General features: G+C 41.0%; 1 protein-coding gene across 5 annotated transcripts; it reads right to left on the bottom strand.

The window, feature by feature from the left end:
• Positions 1-9,476: 9,476 nt before the first annotated feature.
• On the bottom strand, positions 9,477-17,418 carry EEF1A1 (eukaryotic translation elongation factor 1 alpha 1). Of its 5 annotated transcripts, none has more exons than XM_081045006.1 (8): positions 17,182-17,418; positions 12,991-13,168; positions 12,549-12,728; positions 12,145-12,441; positions 11,915-12,065; positions 11,567-11,823; positions 11,248-11,482; positions 9,477-11,147 (listed from the first exon to the last, which is right to left on the bottom strand). In XM_081045006.1, the coding sequence occupies exons 2-8, from the start codon at positions 13,132-13,134 to the stop codon at positions 11,023-11,025; spliced, it is 1,389 nt and encodes a 462-aa protein (XP_080901132.1). In that variant the 5' UTR covers positions 13,135-13,168; positions 17,182-17,418; the 3' UTR covers positions 9,477-11,022. The 5 variants fall into 5 exon arrangements, with proteins under 5 accessions (XP_080901132.1, XP_080901130.1, XP_080901128.1 ...); XM_081045004.1 differs by having other exon boundaries at positions 17,106-17,413; XM_081045002.1 differs by lacking the exon at positions 17,182-17,418 and adding an exon at positions 14,051-14,284.
• Positions 17,419-19,732: the final 2,314 nt, after the last annotated feature.

Genomic DNA, 19,732 nt, shown 5'->3' with positions numbered 1-19,732 from the left:
CTTTTTAAGGTGATAAAAGTGTTCTGAAATTAGATTGTGATGGTTGCACGATTCTGTGAAGATACTAAAGACCATTGAATTGTACACTTTCAAAGGGTGAATTTTTATAGTATGTAACATAAATCAATAAGCTGTTACTTTAAAAACAAACTTAAGAAATGTACGATTAGCAAGACTTGATCAATAATTCTTAAATCTGACTGGACCAGAATTCCCAGTAGAGCTTATGAAAGTAGATAGCCAAGTCTTACCGCAAGCAATTCTGATTCAGTTGGCCTGGAAAGGTCTTGGCATCTATGTTTAATGAGATCCATTGGTTATTCTGATGCTCAGTCAACTGTGAGAACCACTAGCTTCCTCAATAAATATCCATTGTCTCAGCTACTTTTGGCAGAAACTAAATTGCAGTTAATTTTACAGTGTGTGCTGGCTCAGGAGCCTAGAATACAAATAATCTGTACTGTTGACTGAAGTACTAGAGCAGTTCTATTGTTCAGAAAACTGAACTTGCATTCTATTACAGAAATCCAAGTCTAATGGAAAGCCATTCCACGTTCCAGTAAGAGGTGGGCTATGATGATTTGTGGGCAAGACCAAATTTTTTTTCAAATGTAAGCTTTGGGCCGCTTGAATGCCTACCTGGACAAGTATAGGCTGAAGAGTAAGTACTGTTCTCTGAAATGTGTTTCAGTAACATACAAGTTATATTTCACCAATTTGAAGATGCATATTTTTTCCATAATTTTATCTCTAAATTGGTGTATATCCTATAATCATGTCCTAGTATCTTATAATTGGCAGCGTGTGACTTCCAATTGAAAACCTCTTAAATACAGTGAAATACAGTATGTATTTATACTATGTTGCAATAGAAAATATATTTCTTACTGTAGATCCAAGTCAAAAATGTTTGAAAAAGACTAATCTATATGAATAGCACTACTCCTTGATGGGTAAACTCCAATACATTAGGATTCTTTCACATTAGTGTATTTCTCAAAGTAAGAATTTTTCTAAAAAGCTTTTAAAAACAAGTCTTATTTATCACTTCCTATGCTGTAGCTTGTTAAATGATGTGATTAAAGTATAATTGCAAATTGCTGGTAAGCATGGGTCTCAGGTATTGACTTTACCATACCTTTCTGCCACTTTCAGTGGGTTTTTTCCTCCTAAGGACCGGAGGTCCTCCACTAGATACAAAGTTTCTCCATTCTGCTAAACAATCTAGAAGTCTGTTTCTCTTGATTTAACCTTCAGTCCCCATCCCTGCCCTTTGTAGCCTATTTCATGCTAAGCATTTATGGAATCGCTGTGTTTAATGAGCCATTATAGCACTCCATCTAATTTAACTGTTATCCCAAAGCGTAGAGGCTGTATGGGGAATTTAGAGTGTGACTTTCACTTTGAACAATGTCTTCTGTCAACTTAAAATACTCTTTGTATACTTGAAGACAATAATACATTTCTAATGTTTGCTAGGATATAAAACAATTTTTTAAATCCAGTGTCTTGTAATCAATTCATTTTTAGTCTTATGTTGGTTGCTCTTTGAATTCTCTTTTAGATTTAGGCTCCACCTTTTTTTTTTAAAGATTTTGTTGAGGATGGGGAACAGGAATTTATTGGGGAGCAGTGTGTACTTCCAGGACTTTTTCCAAATCAAGTTGTTCTTTCAGTCGTCATTGTGGAGGGCGCAGCTCAGCTCCAGGTCCAGTTGCTGTTGCTAGTTGCAGGGGGCACAGTCCACCATCCCGTCTAACCGGCAACCTTGTGGTTGAGAGGACGTGCTCCAACCAACTGAGCCATCCGGGAGCTCAGCAGCAGCTCAGGTCAAGATGCCTGTTCAATCTTAGTTGCAGAGGGTGGAGCCCACCATCCCTTGTGGGAGTCGAGGAATCGAACCGGCAACCTTGTGGTTGAGAGCCTACTGGCCCATGTGGGAATCAAACCAGCAGCCTTCAGCGTTAGGAGCACGGAGTTCCAATCGCCTGAGCCACTGGCTGGTCGGGCTCCACCCTTTTAAAACATGGATAATACAAATTTAAAACAGCATGTTAAGATACATAAAAAAAACACTGCCTAATTTTGAAAGGAAACATTTCTAGACTATACAAGATCTGACAATAAGCTTGCAAACTTGTTGCAATGATGTTGCTAACTTGTTTTGATCTCAGAGGGATTATTCATTATGAATTTGTACCAACGGGACAAACGGTTAACCAAGTTTACTATTTGGAAGTGCTGAAAAGGCTGCATGAAAAAGTTAGACGACCTGAACTTTTTACCAACAATTCATGTCTCTTGGATCATGGCAGTGCACCAGCTCACACGGCACTGACTGAGGGCGTTTTTAGCCAGTAAACAACTGTATTGTAACGCTCTCCCTACTCACCTGATCTGGCCCCCAATGACTTCTTTTTTTACCCAAAGATAAAGGAAATATTGAAAGGAAGACAGTTTGATGACATTCAGGACATCAAGGATAACACGACGACAACTCTGATGGCCATTCCAGAAAAAGTTCCAAAATTGCTTTGAAGGGTGGACTAGGTGCTGACATTGGTGCCTAGCTTCCCAAGGGGAGTACTCTGAAGGTGGCCGTGGTGATTCAGCAGTTAGGTTTGTACATTTTCTAAGATGAGTTTGCAAACTTAATTGTCTGATCTCCTATTTACTACAAGACCAGATTCTGTGTGTGTGTGTGTGTGTGTGTGTGTGTGTGTGTGTACGTGTGTGTACCCACACACCCATTGTTTCAAACAATGAAAGGAAACTTACTGAATTTTCTATATTTCTGATTTGACAAAGAATAACCTCAAGCGGGGGGACATTTCAGCAGACTTCAGAGACAGGTATTAGAGCTTTGAAGAAAATACCCATGAGCAGTTATACAAAATATGAGAAACATTTCCAAGAGATGCATTCCTTAACTTTGACATAAAGACTTAGCTATGAGAAAATGTTCTCTGAACACAACCATAACTGAATAAAAACTACCTTATTTCTCATTAGACACTTAACTGAGTTGCCAGCTCTATGCAGAATTCTGTAGGAAGTTCAATGGAAGTCCAAAGGGTCAATCAAGAATATATAACAATAAGGCCGGTCCAGTGTGTCAGGCGGTTGGAGCTCCGTGCTCCTAACTCTGACGGCTGCTGGTTCGATTCCCACATGGGCCAGTGGGCTTTCAACCACAAGGTTGCCAGTTCAATTCCTTGAGTCCCGCAAGGGATGGTGGGCTCTGACCCCTGCAACTAAGATTGAACACGGCACCTTGAGCTGAGCTGCCACTGAGCTCCCGGATGGCTCAGTTGGTTGGAGCGCGTCCTCTCAACCACAAAGTTGCCGGTTCGACTCCCGCAAGGGATGGTGGGCTGCGCCCCCTGCAACTAGCAACAGCAACTGGACCTGGAGCTGAGCTGGCCCTCCACAACTAAGACTGAAAGAACAACAACTTGAAGCTGAACAGCACCCTCCACAACTAAGATTGAAAGGACAACAACTCGATTTGGAAAAGTCCTGGAAGTATACATTCCCCAGTAAAGTCCTGTTCCCTTTCCCCAATAAGAAAAAGAATATATGACAATAGCCTGAGTGAGTGCCTGTAGGTCAAGGCTGTGTCAGGCCCTTCCTTTTGTGTAGTGATGTAGCTGTACCCCTTAAACCTCAATGGTCACAACCCAGGCCTCAGAAAATGTTGCAGATGCCCTCACTGGAAGGCTGAGAGAACCAACCACTTCCTCAGACTCCAGACAGCACTGGAACTCAACTTGCTTGTGTGGCAAACCTACAATTTATTACAACACCAACGAGGATATTTCCTGAATCACATGATTTTACTGAAAACTTAACCAAATAGAACATTTTGTGGGTTGTTTTTATTTTTAGCCATCTGTCTTTTAACCTCTGGAAACTACACTTGCAGGATCACACCACACTGTCTTCTGTCAGCTTTTGCTGCCAGTAATTCTCACTAGAATAAACGAAACTACCTACTTTTGACTATTTTTTTAATTTTTTTAAAGATTTTATTGGGGATGGGGAACAGGACTTTATTGGAGAACAGTATGTCAATCTTAGTTGTGGAGGGCGCAGCTCAGCTCCAGGTCCGGTTGCTGTTGCTAGTTGCAGATGTGCAGCCCACCATCCCTTGAGGGAGTTGAGGAACTGGCAACCTTGTGGTTGAGAGCCCACTGGCCCATGTGGGAATCGAACCGGCAGCCTTCGGAATTAGGAGCACGGAGATCTAACCGCCTGAGCCACTGGGCCAGCCCCTACTTTTGACTATTTTTAAATCTATTCTACTTTATACAAGCAATAACTTATATTTTAGACAATGTCTCAAGGAAATTGTGTTAAAGGCAATATCCAGACTGCATATTCTTTGCTTTGATCTGTTCTGAGTGTCAAGTTTGACAAAGAGCCAGAACTACCTGAACTCTTTTAGGGAAACCATGATTGGTTAAAATAGAAAATTTAAATTCCTACGTAGTACAAAGATTTTACTCCCACCTTGACCTTAGTAACTTTAAGTGGCACAGCAAATTATTTTTGTCTGTCCAAAGAAGGAAAGTAAATTTAGAGCTATGACCTGTTTCACCTTGCTTTTACCAAACATTTGATAATTTTTTCATCATGATTATGTTGTGATTAAAATGGTGAAATATGACCTAGATTATAGTATTAGGTGAATTTGCAATTGGCTGGACCATAATGAAAGAACAGTTCTCTAGTGCAATGCTACAGGTCTCTGTTTTGGGAGACCTCTCGTTTGTTTCGTAGTTGCCAATAATTTAAGTAAAACTACAGAAACATAACTATAAGTGTCAGAGATGTAAATGGAAAAGCCCACGTTTTTATTTAACCTGATAGACAGCAGGCTCAAGATTCAAAATTATCTCAACAAGATGAACTATAGCAGAGATACATGTAAACTCCCAACATTTAATTTCTTAAAATTAACCATACAGTGGTGTCTTGGATTGAGTTGATCTTGGAACAAGAAAAGGCCATTAATAGAAAAAAAAAGGCAAAATCTGAATAGAGTTTGGAGAGTAACAGTAACATACCAATGTTGGTTTCTTAGTTTGACAAATGTACCTTGGTAATGTAAGATGATAACAGGAAACAAACTAGTAAGTGGTATGTGGAAACTCATCCTATCTTTGCAGCTTTTCTATAACTCTAAAGTTACTCCAAAATAAAAGGTATATTTGTACAGAAAAAAAATTAACCATGTTGTGCTCGCTTCTGCAGCACATATACTAAAAAATTAACCATGCAAATAATTTAAAGGGTATCTTCTTAAAATATAATTTATATTAAAAAGATCGCATGTTTGTTCACCATAATCCAGAAGCACAATGGAGTTGCTTAAAGCAACTGTGATCTTCCAAACAACTGTAATGATAAAAAACTGTATCTTTTATTGGCTGTTTACAATAGGCCAGGTACTGAGCTAGAATCTATATCCACTAGCTCATTTCATCCTCTCAACAATCTTTAGAGAGTATTATGTCCATTAGTTAGATGATGAAATGCATCAATTTAGGAAACTAAGGGTCCAAATAAGGTGACTTATCTCTTGGGTCACATTAATAAAAGCACACTCTAGATTAAGAGATCAGTCTTTTATGCATCCACAGCTGTATTTAATTTTGTTGAAAACACTTTGAAAGCTATACACTGGGAAGAACAGATTGGGAAGAATCTAGAAACCATGTGGCCTAGGGCTAAGAAACTGCTGTAGGAACTGAAAAGTATTAAGCTCAGATGTGACTAACGGGAATTGATTGGTGTCTTCAAGTAAATTGGTGGCTCTTGTAGAAAAGAGAATGGTATCGTTCAGTTATTCTAGAGAAGAGCCTAGGTATAAAGATTGTTACCAGCAGGCAAATTTAAATGAATATTGAGAAAAAAATTCATCCAGCAATGGGATGACCTAGGAGCCTCTCTGCATACCTGTCTGTAACCTGTAATAGGGGTACAGTACCTGACCCCTATGAAGGTTGTGAGGATTCAATGAGATGTCTCTGCCCTCCAATATATGACATACATGTCAATGCAAAGATTTCAATGAATATATTCAAAGGCAATTTCAGTGGGTTTGATTAAAAGGCTTTTAGATTTTCTTCCTAGATTTTTCTGATTCTATGTAGTTGTTAGGAGGCCAAGTTAAGCCTCATATATTGAGATGTCTAAGAAGTAATACAATGTTTTCTATTCTCCAATTCACTAACTGCTACTTATGCTTCAGGCTTCAGCTATCCCTTCTCCAGCCAATCCAAATTATGATCATTTTACTCTTTTCCCTCTTAGTGTCTCTTTTCCTTCATAATGTTGTCACAACTCAGAATTATCTACTTATTTAGTTAATATCTATCTTCCCCACCAGATTATAAACTCAGGGCAAGAACTGTGTGCATTTTGTTTACAACTCTATCCTTAGTGCCTAAAATAGTGCCTGACACAGTGACACGATTTTTTAAATAACAAATTAGTTCTTCACTGTCCTCCAGTATCTCAGTGTAGCAGCACTTAAATTCTTTTTCTTCCTTAAAAAGATTCATAGCAAAATAAAATTTAAAACTTCACTTAAAAATTAACTTACTACTGTGGTTCAGGTACTTTGGAAAAGTTTGGCAGTTCCTTATAAAGGTAAGGCATACACTTGCCACACGATACAACAGTCCCAACTCCTAGGTATTTATCACAAGTGAAATGAAAACATACAAACAGAAACCTATATGTGAACGTGTATAGTGGCTTTATTCGTAATTGTTCCAAACTGGAAACCAAATGTCCCTTAGCTGGGAATGGATAAACTGCCTTACATCCATTTACAAAGAACAATCACTGATTATATATATGTCTGTGCAAAATGGATGCTTCTCATGTGCATCATGCTAAGTGAAAGAAACCAGACTCGAAAGGCTAGACGTATACTGTATGAATCCAGGTATGATATTGGTGCAAAAACAAAGTTATAGGGACAGAAAATAGATCAATGGTTACGAAGAACTAGGGTAGACGGAGATGTTGACTACGAAGAGGCACAGGGAAAGTTTGGGGGCCGGTGATGGAACTATTTTATACCTTGATTTTGATTAACTGCATACATGTCAAAACTTGCAGAACTACATACTTTAAGAGGGTGAATTTTAGTGTATGTAAATCTTAGTTAAAAGGTGGGGGAAACTTTAAATCTCTTGTTTTCTAATCTTTGTTTACTTAGGATATAATTATTGTAACAGTAATGTAGCATTATCTTTGTTGTCATTATGTCTTTCCCATAGAAACCAAACTGAGCTCTAAATACTTAAGAAATCCTGGGACCTACTAAAGGCAGTCCAAGGTAAATGACAGTGCTCCTCTTATTTCACTCATCGCTGCTGGTGACTGCTGGACTACAGCCTGTCTACTTAGAAAACTAAGAACGAAATCATATGGTACCTCTTAGAGATTTCCATTGATTTAGGGGTCAACAACCTTTCAAGGGCAACGAGGCAGTTTCTTAACAAGGTTAGTATGTACTTCTAAATCACTACTGGCTGAGCATGTAGTGCATTTACAATAGTTAGGCTTCAATTCTAGTTTTAACTAGTCATGGAAGTTCCTAGAGACCTGCAAATAATGGAGGTGGCTTTGATGCCACCTGTGAGAACCTATGAGTTTATAAGTGAAAAAAGTAGTTGTGAAAAGCAAAACCAAATCAGGGAGAAAACTTCAGAAAGATAAATAGAAAAAAGTGGGGAAATGTGTTAATCCACCCCACTCCACCCCCTATCTGAAACGCCACGCTCTTTTCCCACAGCAGGATCTAGGGTCACACAGAGCTCCAAAATGCAACTTTCTCAACTATTTCTGCAGTTTGTGTGGTGACAAATGAACATTTGACTGTCAATCTAAAATATGTAATGTCCTCTTGACATACATGAAACTAGTTGTCACCCTTGATCTAGAATTTCCCTTTTCAGGAATTGTGAATACTGCAGTCAAAAAAATTTGTTTTAGCATGAGTTCGGTGCAAAAAGGTTACCAATGTAAATAAAATCCATAGTCCAGGTAATATTCTTCAGTAATTTTACACTCCATACAGAAAATTACTGAAAATCAAGACTCTTCACTACTAATTTGTAAATAGTCTTTATTGGGCAGAACCAGAACTCAAATAATCAGGTGTATTCTTGAAAAAACTGCTTCTGCAGTTTCCAGTCTTGCTACATTCGACCTTAGTCAACCTAGCTTAACAATTTAAACATTTAACACTCCTGCAAAATTTATGGTCAATTTACATTTATCTAAAAATATTTAAATACCAAATATTCAGAGACTGTGATTCTAGTTGTGTACTGAATGCCATGGGGAAACTTTGTGAGCTGCAGATAAGTCTAATCAGAGCCAGGGATATGTAAAAATCAGAATCTCAAATTGAAATCTTTTGGAATTACCACGGGAAGATTTAAATGCTTAAGTCACTTGGTGACTTTGTCACCAAGGTCTTGTTGATAAGGTAATAATTCTGGTCTATTGACAGTTGTCAACATTCTTCATGGAGAATGCAGTAAGACTGGGTTGAATGTTAGCTCATAATAAATTGTCACTACTAGATTAGGTTCTTGTTCCATCTGAGATTTGGGAGGTTAAGTCAATAGGATTTATAGGAAAGGGCACATATTCTCAGTTCTGAAATGACCAAAATCCATTTATTTTGGATTGCCCAAAAGTTTTTTAAAAGATTTTTAAAAAGATGCCTTACTGGCAGAATGCCTCCCCCATTTTCTTTCATATTTTAAAATCATCAAGTTCCTTGAAATAGATGTCAACGAGGTCCCATTTGATTCTTTACAAACATGGAGAACACAGCAGCTGGGGAATTTAGTATGGCTTAAGGTCAAGTACCTGTTTGATATACTCATTTTAGAAATCCAGTCACTTTGCTTTTAATCAATTAAAACAAGGAAATGCAGTTAAGTGTACAAACTCAGTACAGCTAAAGTAAAACACTATCAATGAATTTAAAATTCATGTTTTAAACTAATTTGTAGTTACCACCAGTAGGTGGTGCTCAAACCAGACAATTGTCTTGACAAGCTTAGTGGGTTCTCTGAAGCATGCAATTAGATAAACAAGCTTTTCCTGGATTCTGGTGCTTGTCCTGCTCCTTCGTACCCTTCCCTACACTGGGAGAAATTCTCTGCAGTTGAACCTTAATGGGGTGGGATGAGGGGGACAATGTCAATCTACTCAAATGCGTCTCTTGGAACAAAAATTAGTAAGAACCGGTCTTAACTAATTTTTGCTCTGAGACGCATTCGGGTTGATTGTCCATCTAGGTCCTATTTTTGGGGAAACACGGTAATAAATCTTACAGCTGTCAGGTTTGCTTTTATATCAGCTATTGGCTAGCTTTTTAGAAGAACCTTACCTACCTCGTCTCATAAGCAGACATACTTGTAAAAACTTAAGAGGTAAGATAGTTGACTCAACATTTATTACAATTTACAACCCTTATCAATACCTCAGGTAGTGTAGCAAAGGCATTTCACTCAGTATTAAAATGTTTCGAATTGTTAATATGAAAACCATTGTCATCTTTGGCGTTTATTTCTAGGACACATTCCACTTAGCATACATTTGCCTTACAGAATATACAAAGTTTTGTCTTTTTGCCACTTCTGCTGGATTAAAAAACTTCCTTCCATAGAAATCTTCTGTAGTGTTATACAGAATTTAAATTTTCAAAGACTCATGTAATGTTTCTCAAGTGTTCTGAACAGATTTAGCAACTATCAAAACCCAGAATTTACACTAGATGGCTGACTTTCACACCCAATGAAGTAAATCACTGAACTTATGACCCTGTTGTAACCAATCACTGCCTGCAATCCACGTTTCAATTACCAAAATTACCCCACTAGTTTTACAGTGCTTTCATCCTGTCCCACTATCAAATTTTAGCAATTTAAAATTACCTTTCAATTATTTTCCATTTTTAATCACTTGGCAAAGTTCCTACAACTATCAAATTACAACCTTCCCCTACACTCACAGCCTCAAATGGGTCCTCCCCTCCACATTTAGGCTAATTTGCCACTGTAACTCTTTCAACTTTGAGTTTAATTTCCTGTGGCAGTGTTTCTTCACCCAACCTTGAGACTTTGTACAGGGAAATAGATGTGTAAAGTATTTAAGTGACAAAACACACTCAACTTCAGTATCATTTATTTTTCCTAGAATCTGTATACAATTAACTGTAGCAAGACAGTGTTCAGTATTACTTAACCCTCATTTACTTTAGGCTCTTTGAACTACCTCAGTATTTGTAAATGTGAATTCACATTCAACTGAAAAACTAAAGTTTGACATACCAACAAATTTACTCAATATTGATGTTAACTATACAAAATTTTATATGCAACATGTGTACTTTATTACAGAATTTGGCCTTTGTAAACTAGCTTACACATCAAGTTACTCTTTGCTTATCTGTCCTAACCTATTAATAAGTGTTGCACCAACAGACCCCCTCCCATAGCTTTATGTAAACAGATGATTCCTCCCCTTAAAACAAGGTGAAAAAACCTAAAGTTCCCACCCAGAAAATGTTAACCCCAAATTATCAAATTCTAGTTTCAGCAGATGTAACACCAGAAATAGGTTATGGGCAACTCTAAGTCTTACCTAAGTAGTACTATGGGAAATTACAGTGTTGACCAAAAGAACACACAGGTTTCTCATTAAACTTTGTTTTAATGGGTCTCAAAATTCTGTGACAGATTTTTGGTCAAGTTGTTTCCATTAAAAAGTACTGATTTTAAAAACTAATAACTTAAAAACTGCCACACAAAAAAACAAATGGTCCACAAAACATTCTCCTTTCCTTCTGAAGGTTTTACGATGCATTGTAATCATTAACCAGTCTTTTACTATTACACTTAAATGGCCAATTGAGACAAACAGTTCTGAGACCGTTCTTCCACCACTGATTAAGACTGGGGTGGCAGGTATTGGGGATAATATTCATTTAGCCTTCTGAGCTTTCTGGGCAGACTTGGTGACCTTGCCAGCTCCAGCTGCTTTCTTGTCCACTGCTTTGATGACACCCACAGCAACTGTCTGTCTCATGTCACGAACAGCAAAACGACCTATTAAAACAAATTTGTATCATTAGAAACACTTGGTACACAAAAGTAATGCTTTTCACCGTAAGTAAAATTTCTAATTACACTTAATAGTCATCCTTACCAAGAGGAGGGTAGTCAGAGAAGCTCTCAACACACATGGGCTTGCCAGGAACCATGTCAACGATGGCAGCATCACCAGATTTCAAAAACTTGGGGCCATCTTCCAGCTTTTTCCCTGAACGACGATCAATCTTCTCCTTCAGCTCAGCAAATTTGCAAGCAATGTGAGCTGTGTGACAATCAAGCACAGGTGCATATCCGGCACTGATTTGGCCTGGATGGTTCAGGATAATCACCTAGGAGAAAAGACTTACATGTAGTGACTCTCAGACAGTTAAGGCTCTAGCAGTAAGTAAAAACATGTCACTTGGAAGTGTTACCTGAGCAGTGAAGCCAGCTGCCTCCATTGGTGGGTCATTTTTGCTGTCACCAGCCACATTGCCACGACGAACATCTTTGACAGACACGTTCTTGACGTTGAAGCCCACGTTGTCTCCAGGAAGAGCTTCACTCAAAGCTTCATGGTGCATTTCAACAGACTTTACTTCAGTTGTAACATTGACTGGAGCAAAGGTGACCACCATGCCGGGTTTGAGAACACCAGTCTCCACTCGGCCCACAGGGACAGTACCAATACCTACAATGTTTAGGGCACAGTCATAACTATCATGTGAAGCAATTACAACAAACTATCGTTTGTTACATTCTGATAGTAATGTTCAACTTACCACCAATTTTGTAGACATCCTGGAGGGGCAGACGCAAAGGCTTGTCAGTTGGACGAGTTGGTGGCAGGATGCAATCCAGAGCTTCAAGCAGTGTGGTTCCACTGGCACTGCCATCTTTACGGGTGACTTTCCATCCCTTGAACCAAGGCATCTAAAAGACAAGATTGTCAAGTGTTACCACCAATCTTGCCCTCTCCAGGGCTCTTTCAACTGTCTTAAAAGTCACTTACGTTAGCACTTGGCTCCAGCATGTTGTCACCATTCCAACCAGAAATTGGCACAAATGCGACTGTGTCAGGGTTGTAGCCAATTTTCTTAATGTAGGTGCTGACTTCCTTAACAATTTCCTCGTATCTCTTCTGGCTGTAAGGCGGCTCAGTGGAATCCATTTTGTTGACACCAACAATTAGTTGTTTCACACCCAGTGTGTAAGCCAGAAGGGCATGCTCACGGGTCTGCCCATTCTTGGAGATACCTGCTTCGAATTCACCAACACCAGCAGCAACAATCAGGACGGCACAGTCAGCCTTTGAAAGAAAACAAGGCCACATCCTGTTAAAGAAATGCTCCTCAAAGGATGAACCCAATGTAGAAGACAGGCCCCCCCCAAATTTTCAAGGTTAAGCCCACAAACCTGAGATGTGCCTGTAATCATGTTTTTGATAAAGTCTCTGTGTCCTGGGGCATCGATGATGGTCACATAATACTTGCTGGTCTCAAATTTCCACAGGGAGATATCAATGGTGATCCCACGCTCGCGTTCAGCTTTCAGTTTATCCAAGACCCAGGCATACTTGAAGGAGCCCTTTCCCATCTGTAAGGATTAACAGTTACTTGGTTAACTAAAACACAGTCAAACTTCAGCTTTAAATTCCTAGCTCCCATATTTAGCAGAAATGCTAGATTCCACGTTACCACTGCTGAATCTGGGCAATTTTATCTTAATCTCAAAATATGCCCACAAAGCGGATTCCATGCAAGCACTTAACTAGCATGACACGCAGATCTACAGACTAATTTTACCATTTAACGTACTTGGTGGCACTCAGCTTACTTTATCTTATGTTACTACCTACCTCAGCAGCCTCCTTCTCAAATTTTTCGATGGTTCTTTTGTCGATCCCACCACATTTGTAGATCAGATGCCCAGTAGTGGTCGACTTGCCGGAATCTACGTGTCCAATGACAACGATGTTGATGTGTGTCTTTTCCTTTCCCATTTTGGGTTAGATTCAGCGGTGGTTTTCACTACACCTAAATTGGGGAGAGGGGGGGAAAACTTGAAAACCACAGAACCACAAGCTTGAGAATGAGCCCCAATCCAGACTCAAAGGGCAAATTCCAAGGAGAATTTCAACCAGTGCCAACCTGGCCCAACTCGCGTCTCCACCCACCAAGTGTGGAGCAAGTCCGCCGCTAAGTCCCCTCCCCCAGCCAGAGGAAGCCCCGCTCCAAAGGCCGCGAGAAGAAACCGAGGTGCCAGGCCGGTGCCGGGCACAGCACGGGGTCACAGGAAGCAGCCGCGGAGGAGGACAAGGCCCTTTTCCTTTGTGCGGGTGACTCACCCGCCCCGCTCTCCCGTGCCGCCGCGTCCTCCATTTTGAGCTCCCTGCACAGGGCCGGCGAGCGGCCATCTTTCCGCGCACGCAACTGGTGCCGAGCGGCGGCCCACGGCGGCGGGAGCCCGGCCCCGCGACCGCCCGGCCCACTCCGCGGGACACGAGCGGACCTGTGCTCCGCATGGAGGACCCCGCCGCCGCCCCGAGAACCCCCCGAGTCTGGAAAAGCCCCTCCTGTCGAGAGCCTCGGCTCAACTATCTCGACGGTAACACACCGTAGGTGCCTTTTATGAAAATTCAAAAGGCCGGCGAGCTGAGGGTAACAGGGCAGTGGGGAAGGTGCGGCGGGATTCGCACGCGGCAGCCTCGGCGCGCAGGCCAGGCCTCAACCCAAGCACGAGGCGGCGCGGCGCCTGTGAAAAGCGCAAGGCCTCGAACTCTCCCACCCACTTACGACCCGAATTTGGGGTCAAGAACATCGCCAAGGGGCTCAGTGGCGCGGCCCTAGGGAACCGCACACAAGGGTGGCAGCCCGCCGCGGGAGGCCCGGCCCGCGGAAGCCACGCCCGGCGCTCACCTGTGTTCTGGCGGCAAACCCGTTGCGAAAAAGAACGCTCAGGAGGACTACGGCGTTTATATACGGCTCTCCCCCACCCTCGGGGAAGAGGGCGGAGCCAGGACACGACACGACTTTCCCAGTTTCCCCCGCGCCACTTCCACCGGGCACCCTTTCAATCGCCGTCCCCTCCCCCTACTTTTCGGGGACCGTGGGCGATGTGCGCCCGGCTCACTAAAAAGCACTTGTCGCCTCGCGCATGCTCCTCTCCACCCCGAGGATGACGAGAGCGAGGGGTAGAGGGTGGGGACGAGCGATCCCTGGCTTGTAGGTTAGTGGGAGTTTACCGACGGTCCCTGGGATTCCCAGAGGCCGAGGCGAGCCCTCCTTTTGTATGAATTACTCTCAGCAGCAGCTGGGGGGAGGGAGGGTGGCGAGGGGACGGCTGGGTGGGGACCCTCAGAATCTCCCTCTACCGTGCTCGGTTTATCTGTGAAGATGGTGTCGAGATTGGGGTATCCCTTAAATCCGCAGTACACCTCCCGTCCTCAGCTTTGTCCTCTTGCACGTCCAGGACAAACCTCTTGAACTGCATCCTCTGCCTGTCGCTGACCGCCCGGTGCTGGCTCCTCCGCGCCCCTGGTTGGAGGGGCTTACCAGGCCCGGGACCTGGGGCAGCGGACCCTGGGGTTCAACTCAGTGTCCATGAGCCCGACGAATATGCCTTGGGCTGGCCTCTTGGCTTGTTCCAGTTAAAGCCAGCTGCTCGTATCGAAGTGTGTATCACACATTCACCCATGGTACCCCAGACGGCCAGTTTTCAAGTTTAGACTTCAATCCTACAGTTTGCCTTACTTTTAACTTTAGTTTTATTACACTAAAAGGACCTTGAGTGTGTGTCACCCTACTGGTACATTTTTTCCAGTATACACTCATTTGATTGCAAGCATGAGAAACCTAAAAAGAATTTTTCAAATTCAACCTTTCCGCATGATCTCATGTAGAGAGTAAGCGCTACAACATCAGCAAGGTTATCCACCCAGTGGGAAATCACTGCTGCTCAAAAATGGCCTATAGCATTTAAATACAGAGCTTCATTTTCGGTCATCCTATTGGTTGTAACCGAATTTTAGCATAAGTCTAGGGCGAAACTGTACAAGGCCTTTCTGGTTGGCAACCCAGGGCAGACTCAGAAATAGTCCTGAAGAAAGAAGAACCTCTTTTTTAAAAACAACAACTAACCATTAGATCATTATGTCTCTTCACCCATATGTAAAACATTCCTGCAACTTCTCCAGTTGATTCTTTAACAAATATTTGAGAACCTACTATATGTCCAGCGCTAAGCAAAGCTCTGTGGAATGTGCAAAAGAAATACTTTCTTTTGGAGAGGATCTACAATCAAATTGAACAGGAAAACATATAAAATAATTGGGAAGCAGTCCAAGGCAAACGTGTATTTCATTGTAGAATATAGTAATTCTAGTCTTAGCTTTCAGTTACGTCTCACAATCCAAATGCCTTTTTTTAATGAAAGGAATCTGAAATAGCCTTCTTATGTCTTCTTGTTTCACCACTTTATAGACATAAACTTCTAAAAATCAAGTTTTTATGTTTCTTCATTAAGAGGTTTCTAGTTTTCACTTTGAGATAGTTTTCATGAAAGAAACTAGGCCATGTAAAAGTTTCCCTAGAAGACACATAACAAATCTTTTTCTAGCCACAAAAGCCTTTTCTATAATATTTGTATGTCTAGCTTCTCTTTCACAAATTCTTTTTTCTCGTTGCATTTTCCTAGTGCCCTTGCTCAATCATATACACATGGAATAAAAGTATCTTGATATGCTAGTCCATGTTTGTAATAAGATAAAGATGGAAGAAGTACCAATAAAAATCACTAGCTATAGAACAACGTGAATATCTCTGTTCTTGCTTATTTCCTTGGAAATATTGTATTAAATAATGACTATTATCTTTGGAGCTAGAGTCCTACAATCAGCCATACTTGTGTAGCACAGTAATGCTACACAACTGCACACTGTTATTTCAGATTAAAATTAGGGTGCCACACTAGATTTACTATTTTCCATGCCTTCTTTATCAGAGTATACCTTAAATGGTTTAGGCTTGCACATTTTTGGAGGTAATATTAAGGCATATAAGCATTTTAACAGGAATGGCAAATTTTTGAAACTATGAAGAAATGGTATTTAGTGACAAGAGGGAAGGAAGCAAAGACTAAAGACCAAAAGTTCAGTATTTGAAAGTGTTACCTGGAATCCAGAATTATAGTTAACACCTAGTCTAAGAAAGAAAGGTCAAAATGAAAAGTGGATGTTGGTAAGAGGAGAAAGTATCAAATTTCAGTTTAGTAAAATAAGTTATCTGTGAAACATGCAACATTAATTAAAATGTTACATTGCAAACGTTAAGTACTTTTATACAATAAAATTGTAACATGTTTTCAATCGAATAATTTGAATTATTTGAAAATATGGACTACTATAATTTAAACAATAATTTTTATAGTTATATGTGTGTATTCAGTGTCATTCAACACTATGTTGGACACTGAAATTCTTTAAGATGACCACAAACATTTCCACAGAAGCTTATAAAAACTATAGCTCCTGATTAAAATCTCACCTTTTCATTTTTCTAGTACGTCAATCTCACTGCTTTGGAAGGTGACAAAAAAAAAGAAAAAATCCAACATTCCAAACATAATTAAGGTAACAAAATGGTCCGAACGTGTTCCAGGAACAAATAATGTCAGCTGAAGTTTATTATGCCCCGAGAGAAAGAAAGGCAAATTGAAAAAGTACGACTCCAAAAGTACCCCTGGTTAGAGGCAAGTTTTCCCCAAGGCCCTGTGATTGCAGGTAAGAGTATACGCTTTATAAATATACAAATACCTTATAGAGAACCTCTTACTGGGCACCACCGACTGGGTGCTCTTATTAATGTTGACATAATGGCGAAGACTGTGTGTTGGGGGGTCGGGGGTGGGTGTCGAGCTATACAGTGAGTTAGGGTTAGACACTGGCCGAAAGCCTTATCTCGGGGCAGAGCTCACATTTCTGCTCTCGATCAGGACCGGAACGGGCCGGGAACGCGGGTCCCACGGAAGCCCCGCGCGACAAGGGGCGCACCGCGGTTCGGAGAAAGGCGGGCTGGGGCGACGCCGGCAGTGCGCTGCGGTCCCGGGGTGGCGAGGCGGGCGCGGGGCCGTCCTTCCCCCGCGTCTGCTCTCGGGGCCGCGCGGCCCGCGCTTGCAGGGCGTTCCGACACGTGTGGGATGGCCAGCGCCCCGCGGCAGAGAGCCGGGGGCTCAGGCCAGCGGGCGCGGGTCTCCGAAGGACTGAGGTCACCCCGGCCCGCCCCCGGACACGCCCCCACCTTGAGGTCACTTTCTTTGGTGCCTGAACAGCGGAAGGAAGCTCTCGGGAGGAGGCAGAAATCCCCACGTGGCTCGGGGTGGGGGGCGATTCTCGTCAGCGTGGCGTGGCCACTAAAAGAGTGAAACAAATATCTTTACTTTTTTTTTTTAAAGCTCTTTTACCTAGGCCCTGTGTTTTGAACATAATCCTAGAGCGTCCCTCACGCCCACGACTTTACAGCTGATACAATATGCTTTTTACTAACTTACATGTTAAAATGGTAACAGTAGCATAGTTGAGACTTGTAAATGTGCTTTTCCGTTGTAATCTCAGGTCGTATTTTGTTTAAGATTTTCTTAAAGTTGCTCATATCATTTAGAGTAACAAACTGTTAAAATACAGTGTATTAACATCTGCATGACCCCTTTCAGAAAAAAAGAATTTTAGTTAATTTACTTAGTAAAAGGGTAAACAGTAATAGTTCTTTGATATCTGTGATTCAACAAGCATCTTTCAGTATTGGCTAATCACTGTTATTGGGCCTAATTTTAAGCAGCTTTAAGTGATTTTGCTGGGGCTTGCCACGTTTGCATCTTGCCTGTGCCAACTGAAAATGATTTTTAAAAGGGTATTTTAGAATATGATTAAGCCAAGGAATATTTGGCTATTTGTTTTAAATATTTCTATGTCTTCATAGGTAACTTAGTGGAAAGAACACTGTACTAAGAAGAGTTGGTGTCTGTTCCCAGCAATTTTATTTATTAGCTGTGTGGGCTTGAATAAATCACCCTTGAGCTTATCCTACTGTAAAATATTTAACAGTATCTATTTCACACAACTGACCATAGGATTAAATGAGAAAATGTACCTGAAGATGCAGACCATTTTTACAAATGTTAGTGTTCATTATAATTATAAAATAATCATTAGCTCTTTCAAAATACAAAGAAAAATCTGTTATTGTTCACAATATAGAGAAACTTTATCAATTGTCATTTTTAATTCTAATAGTGAGTACTATTTTTTCCATTTCATCTACGTATAGAACTGTAGATTCACTGATATGTTACACTGTGTGTTTTGTGTGTGTGTGTGTGTGTATGTGTGTGTGTGCTTTCAAATTATGGCGTTCGGTATATATTGGTAATTGTACAGGACTTCAGAGGTCAGTCTTAATTCATCCATTCATCAGCATTCATTAAGCAGGTACTTAGCTAGACATTGCGGAGGCAAAAAAATAATCACTGTTGGATGGTGTGTGTGGCAGAACCTTGGAGAGGGAACATTGACAGTAAACAGATGACTACAGGAGAGCATGAATGCTGGAACCAGGTAAGCCTAAGTTGCTTTTGAGCACTCAGGAGGGACCCAGACTTGGGAGAGGATGAGGACTGCAGCAAGGAAAGCTTCTCAGGACAGAGAAGGTCTCACCTTGTTTGGGTAGAAACTGGGAGTCAGTCAGTGGAAGGAAACTTTGGAGGGTGGGTGTTTGGGGTGATTGCCCTAAAAAAGAAGGTGGGAGGCGAGTTTGCTCCTCCAAGGGTAGGAACAGAGAGCAATACATATCCGTGTGGGGTGTTCTCTGAGACCTGTGAATAACACTGGGGCTTCAGAGACAGACGGACCTGGATCCAACTCTTGCATCCATCACTTACTGAATGTGTGGCTCTGGGCAAGTTACTGGGCCTCCTTAAGCTTTAGCTCCCTCATCTATAAAAGGCAGAAACAGTAGTAATACAATAGTTTTACCTACCCCATAAGACTACAGTGAAAATTAGATAAGAAAAGTATCTCAAGTGCTGAGCATTGGTTTTTTTGCACCAAGTTAGAACAATAATTAGTGTGGAGTTTTTTGGTTTTTTCCTTTTTGTTTGATTTTACCCATTGTGTATATAGTATAGTGCTTTCAGAGTGAGGCAGCTTTGCAATCAGAATGCCTTCATTCAAATCCCTGTTGGCTCTACCACAGCTAAGGATGGGATGTTTGGCAAGTGATATCACCTCTCCAAGCCTCAGTTTTCATATCTATAAAATGCAGATAATAATAACTAATATTTACCCCAGAGGGTTGTGGTGAGGATTAAATAAGACAATCAATGTAAAGTACTTAACACAGTACCTGGCATCTGGTAATCATTCAATAAATCTTAATTGTTGCTTATTATTATTATTATTATTATTATTATTATTATTATTATTGAAGAGTCCTCATGAACTGGAATCTTGTCATAGAATGAAGTTTCTTTACTAAGAAAATGCCATAGTGACCTTGCTTTGAGTTCTGTTGTTTAACTTCCCTGCATTTTAGGTTTGCTTATTAATT

The sequence above is a fragment of the Rhinolophus hipposideros genome, assembly GCF_964194185.1.
Source record: "Rhinolophus hipposideros genome assembly, chromosome: 3".
Lineage (NCBI taxonomy): Eukaryota > Metazoa > Chordata > Mammalia > Chiroptera > Rhinolophidae > Rhinolophus > Rhinolophus hipposideros.
The sequence above is the reverse complement of the archived record's forward strand: the minus strand, read 5'-3'. Positions and strand labels throughout refer to the sequence as shown.

Excerpts from the sequence above, each read along its gene's own strand:
- EEF1A1 (XM_081045006.1), bottom strand. The coding sequence starts at position 13,134 with ATGGGAAAGGAAAAGACACACATCAACATCGTTGTCATTGGACACGTA. Across the intron at positions 12,729-12,990 it reads TTGAGAAGGAGGCTGCTGAG|ATGGGAAAGGGCTCCTTCAA; the intron begins GTAGGTAGTAAC and ends TAATCCTTACAG. Across the intron at positions 12,442-12,548 it reads TGATTACAGGCACATCTCAG|GCTGACTGTGCCGTCCTGAT; the intron begins GTTTGTGGGCTT and ends TTTCTTTCAAAG.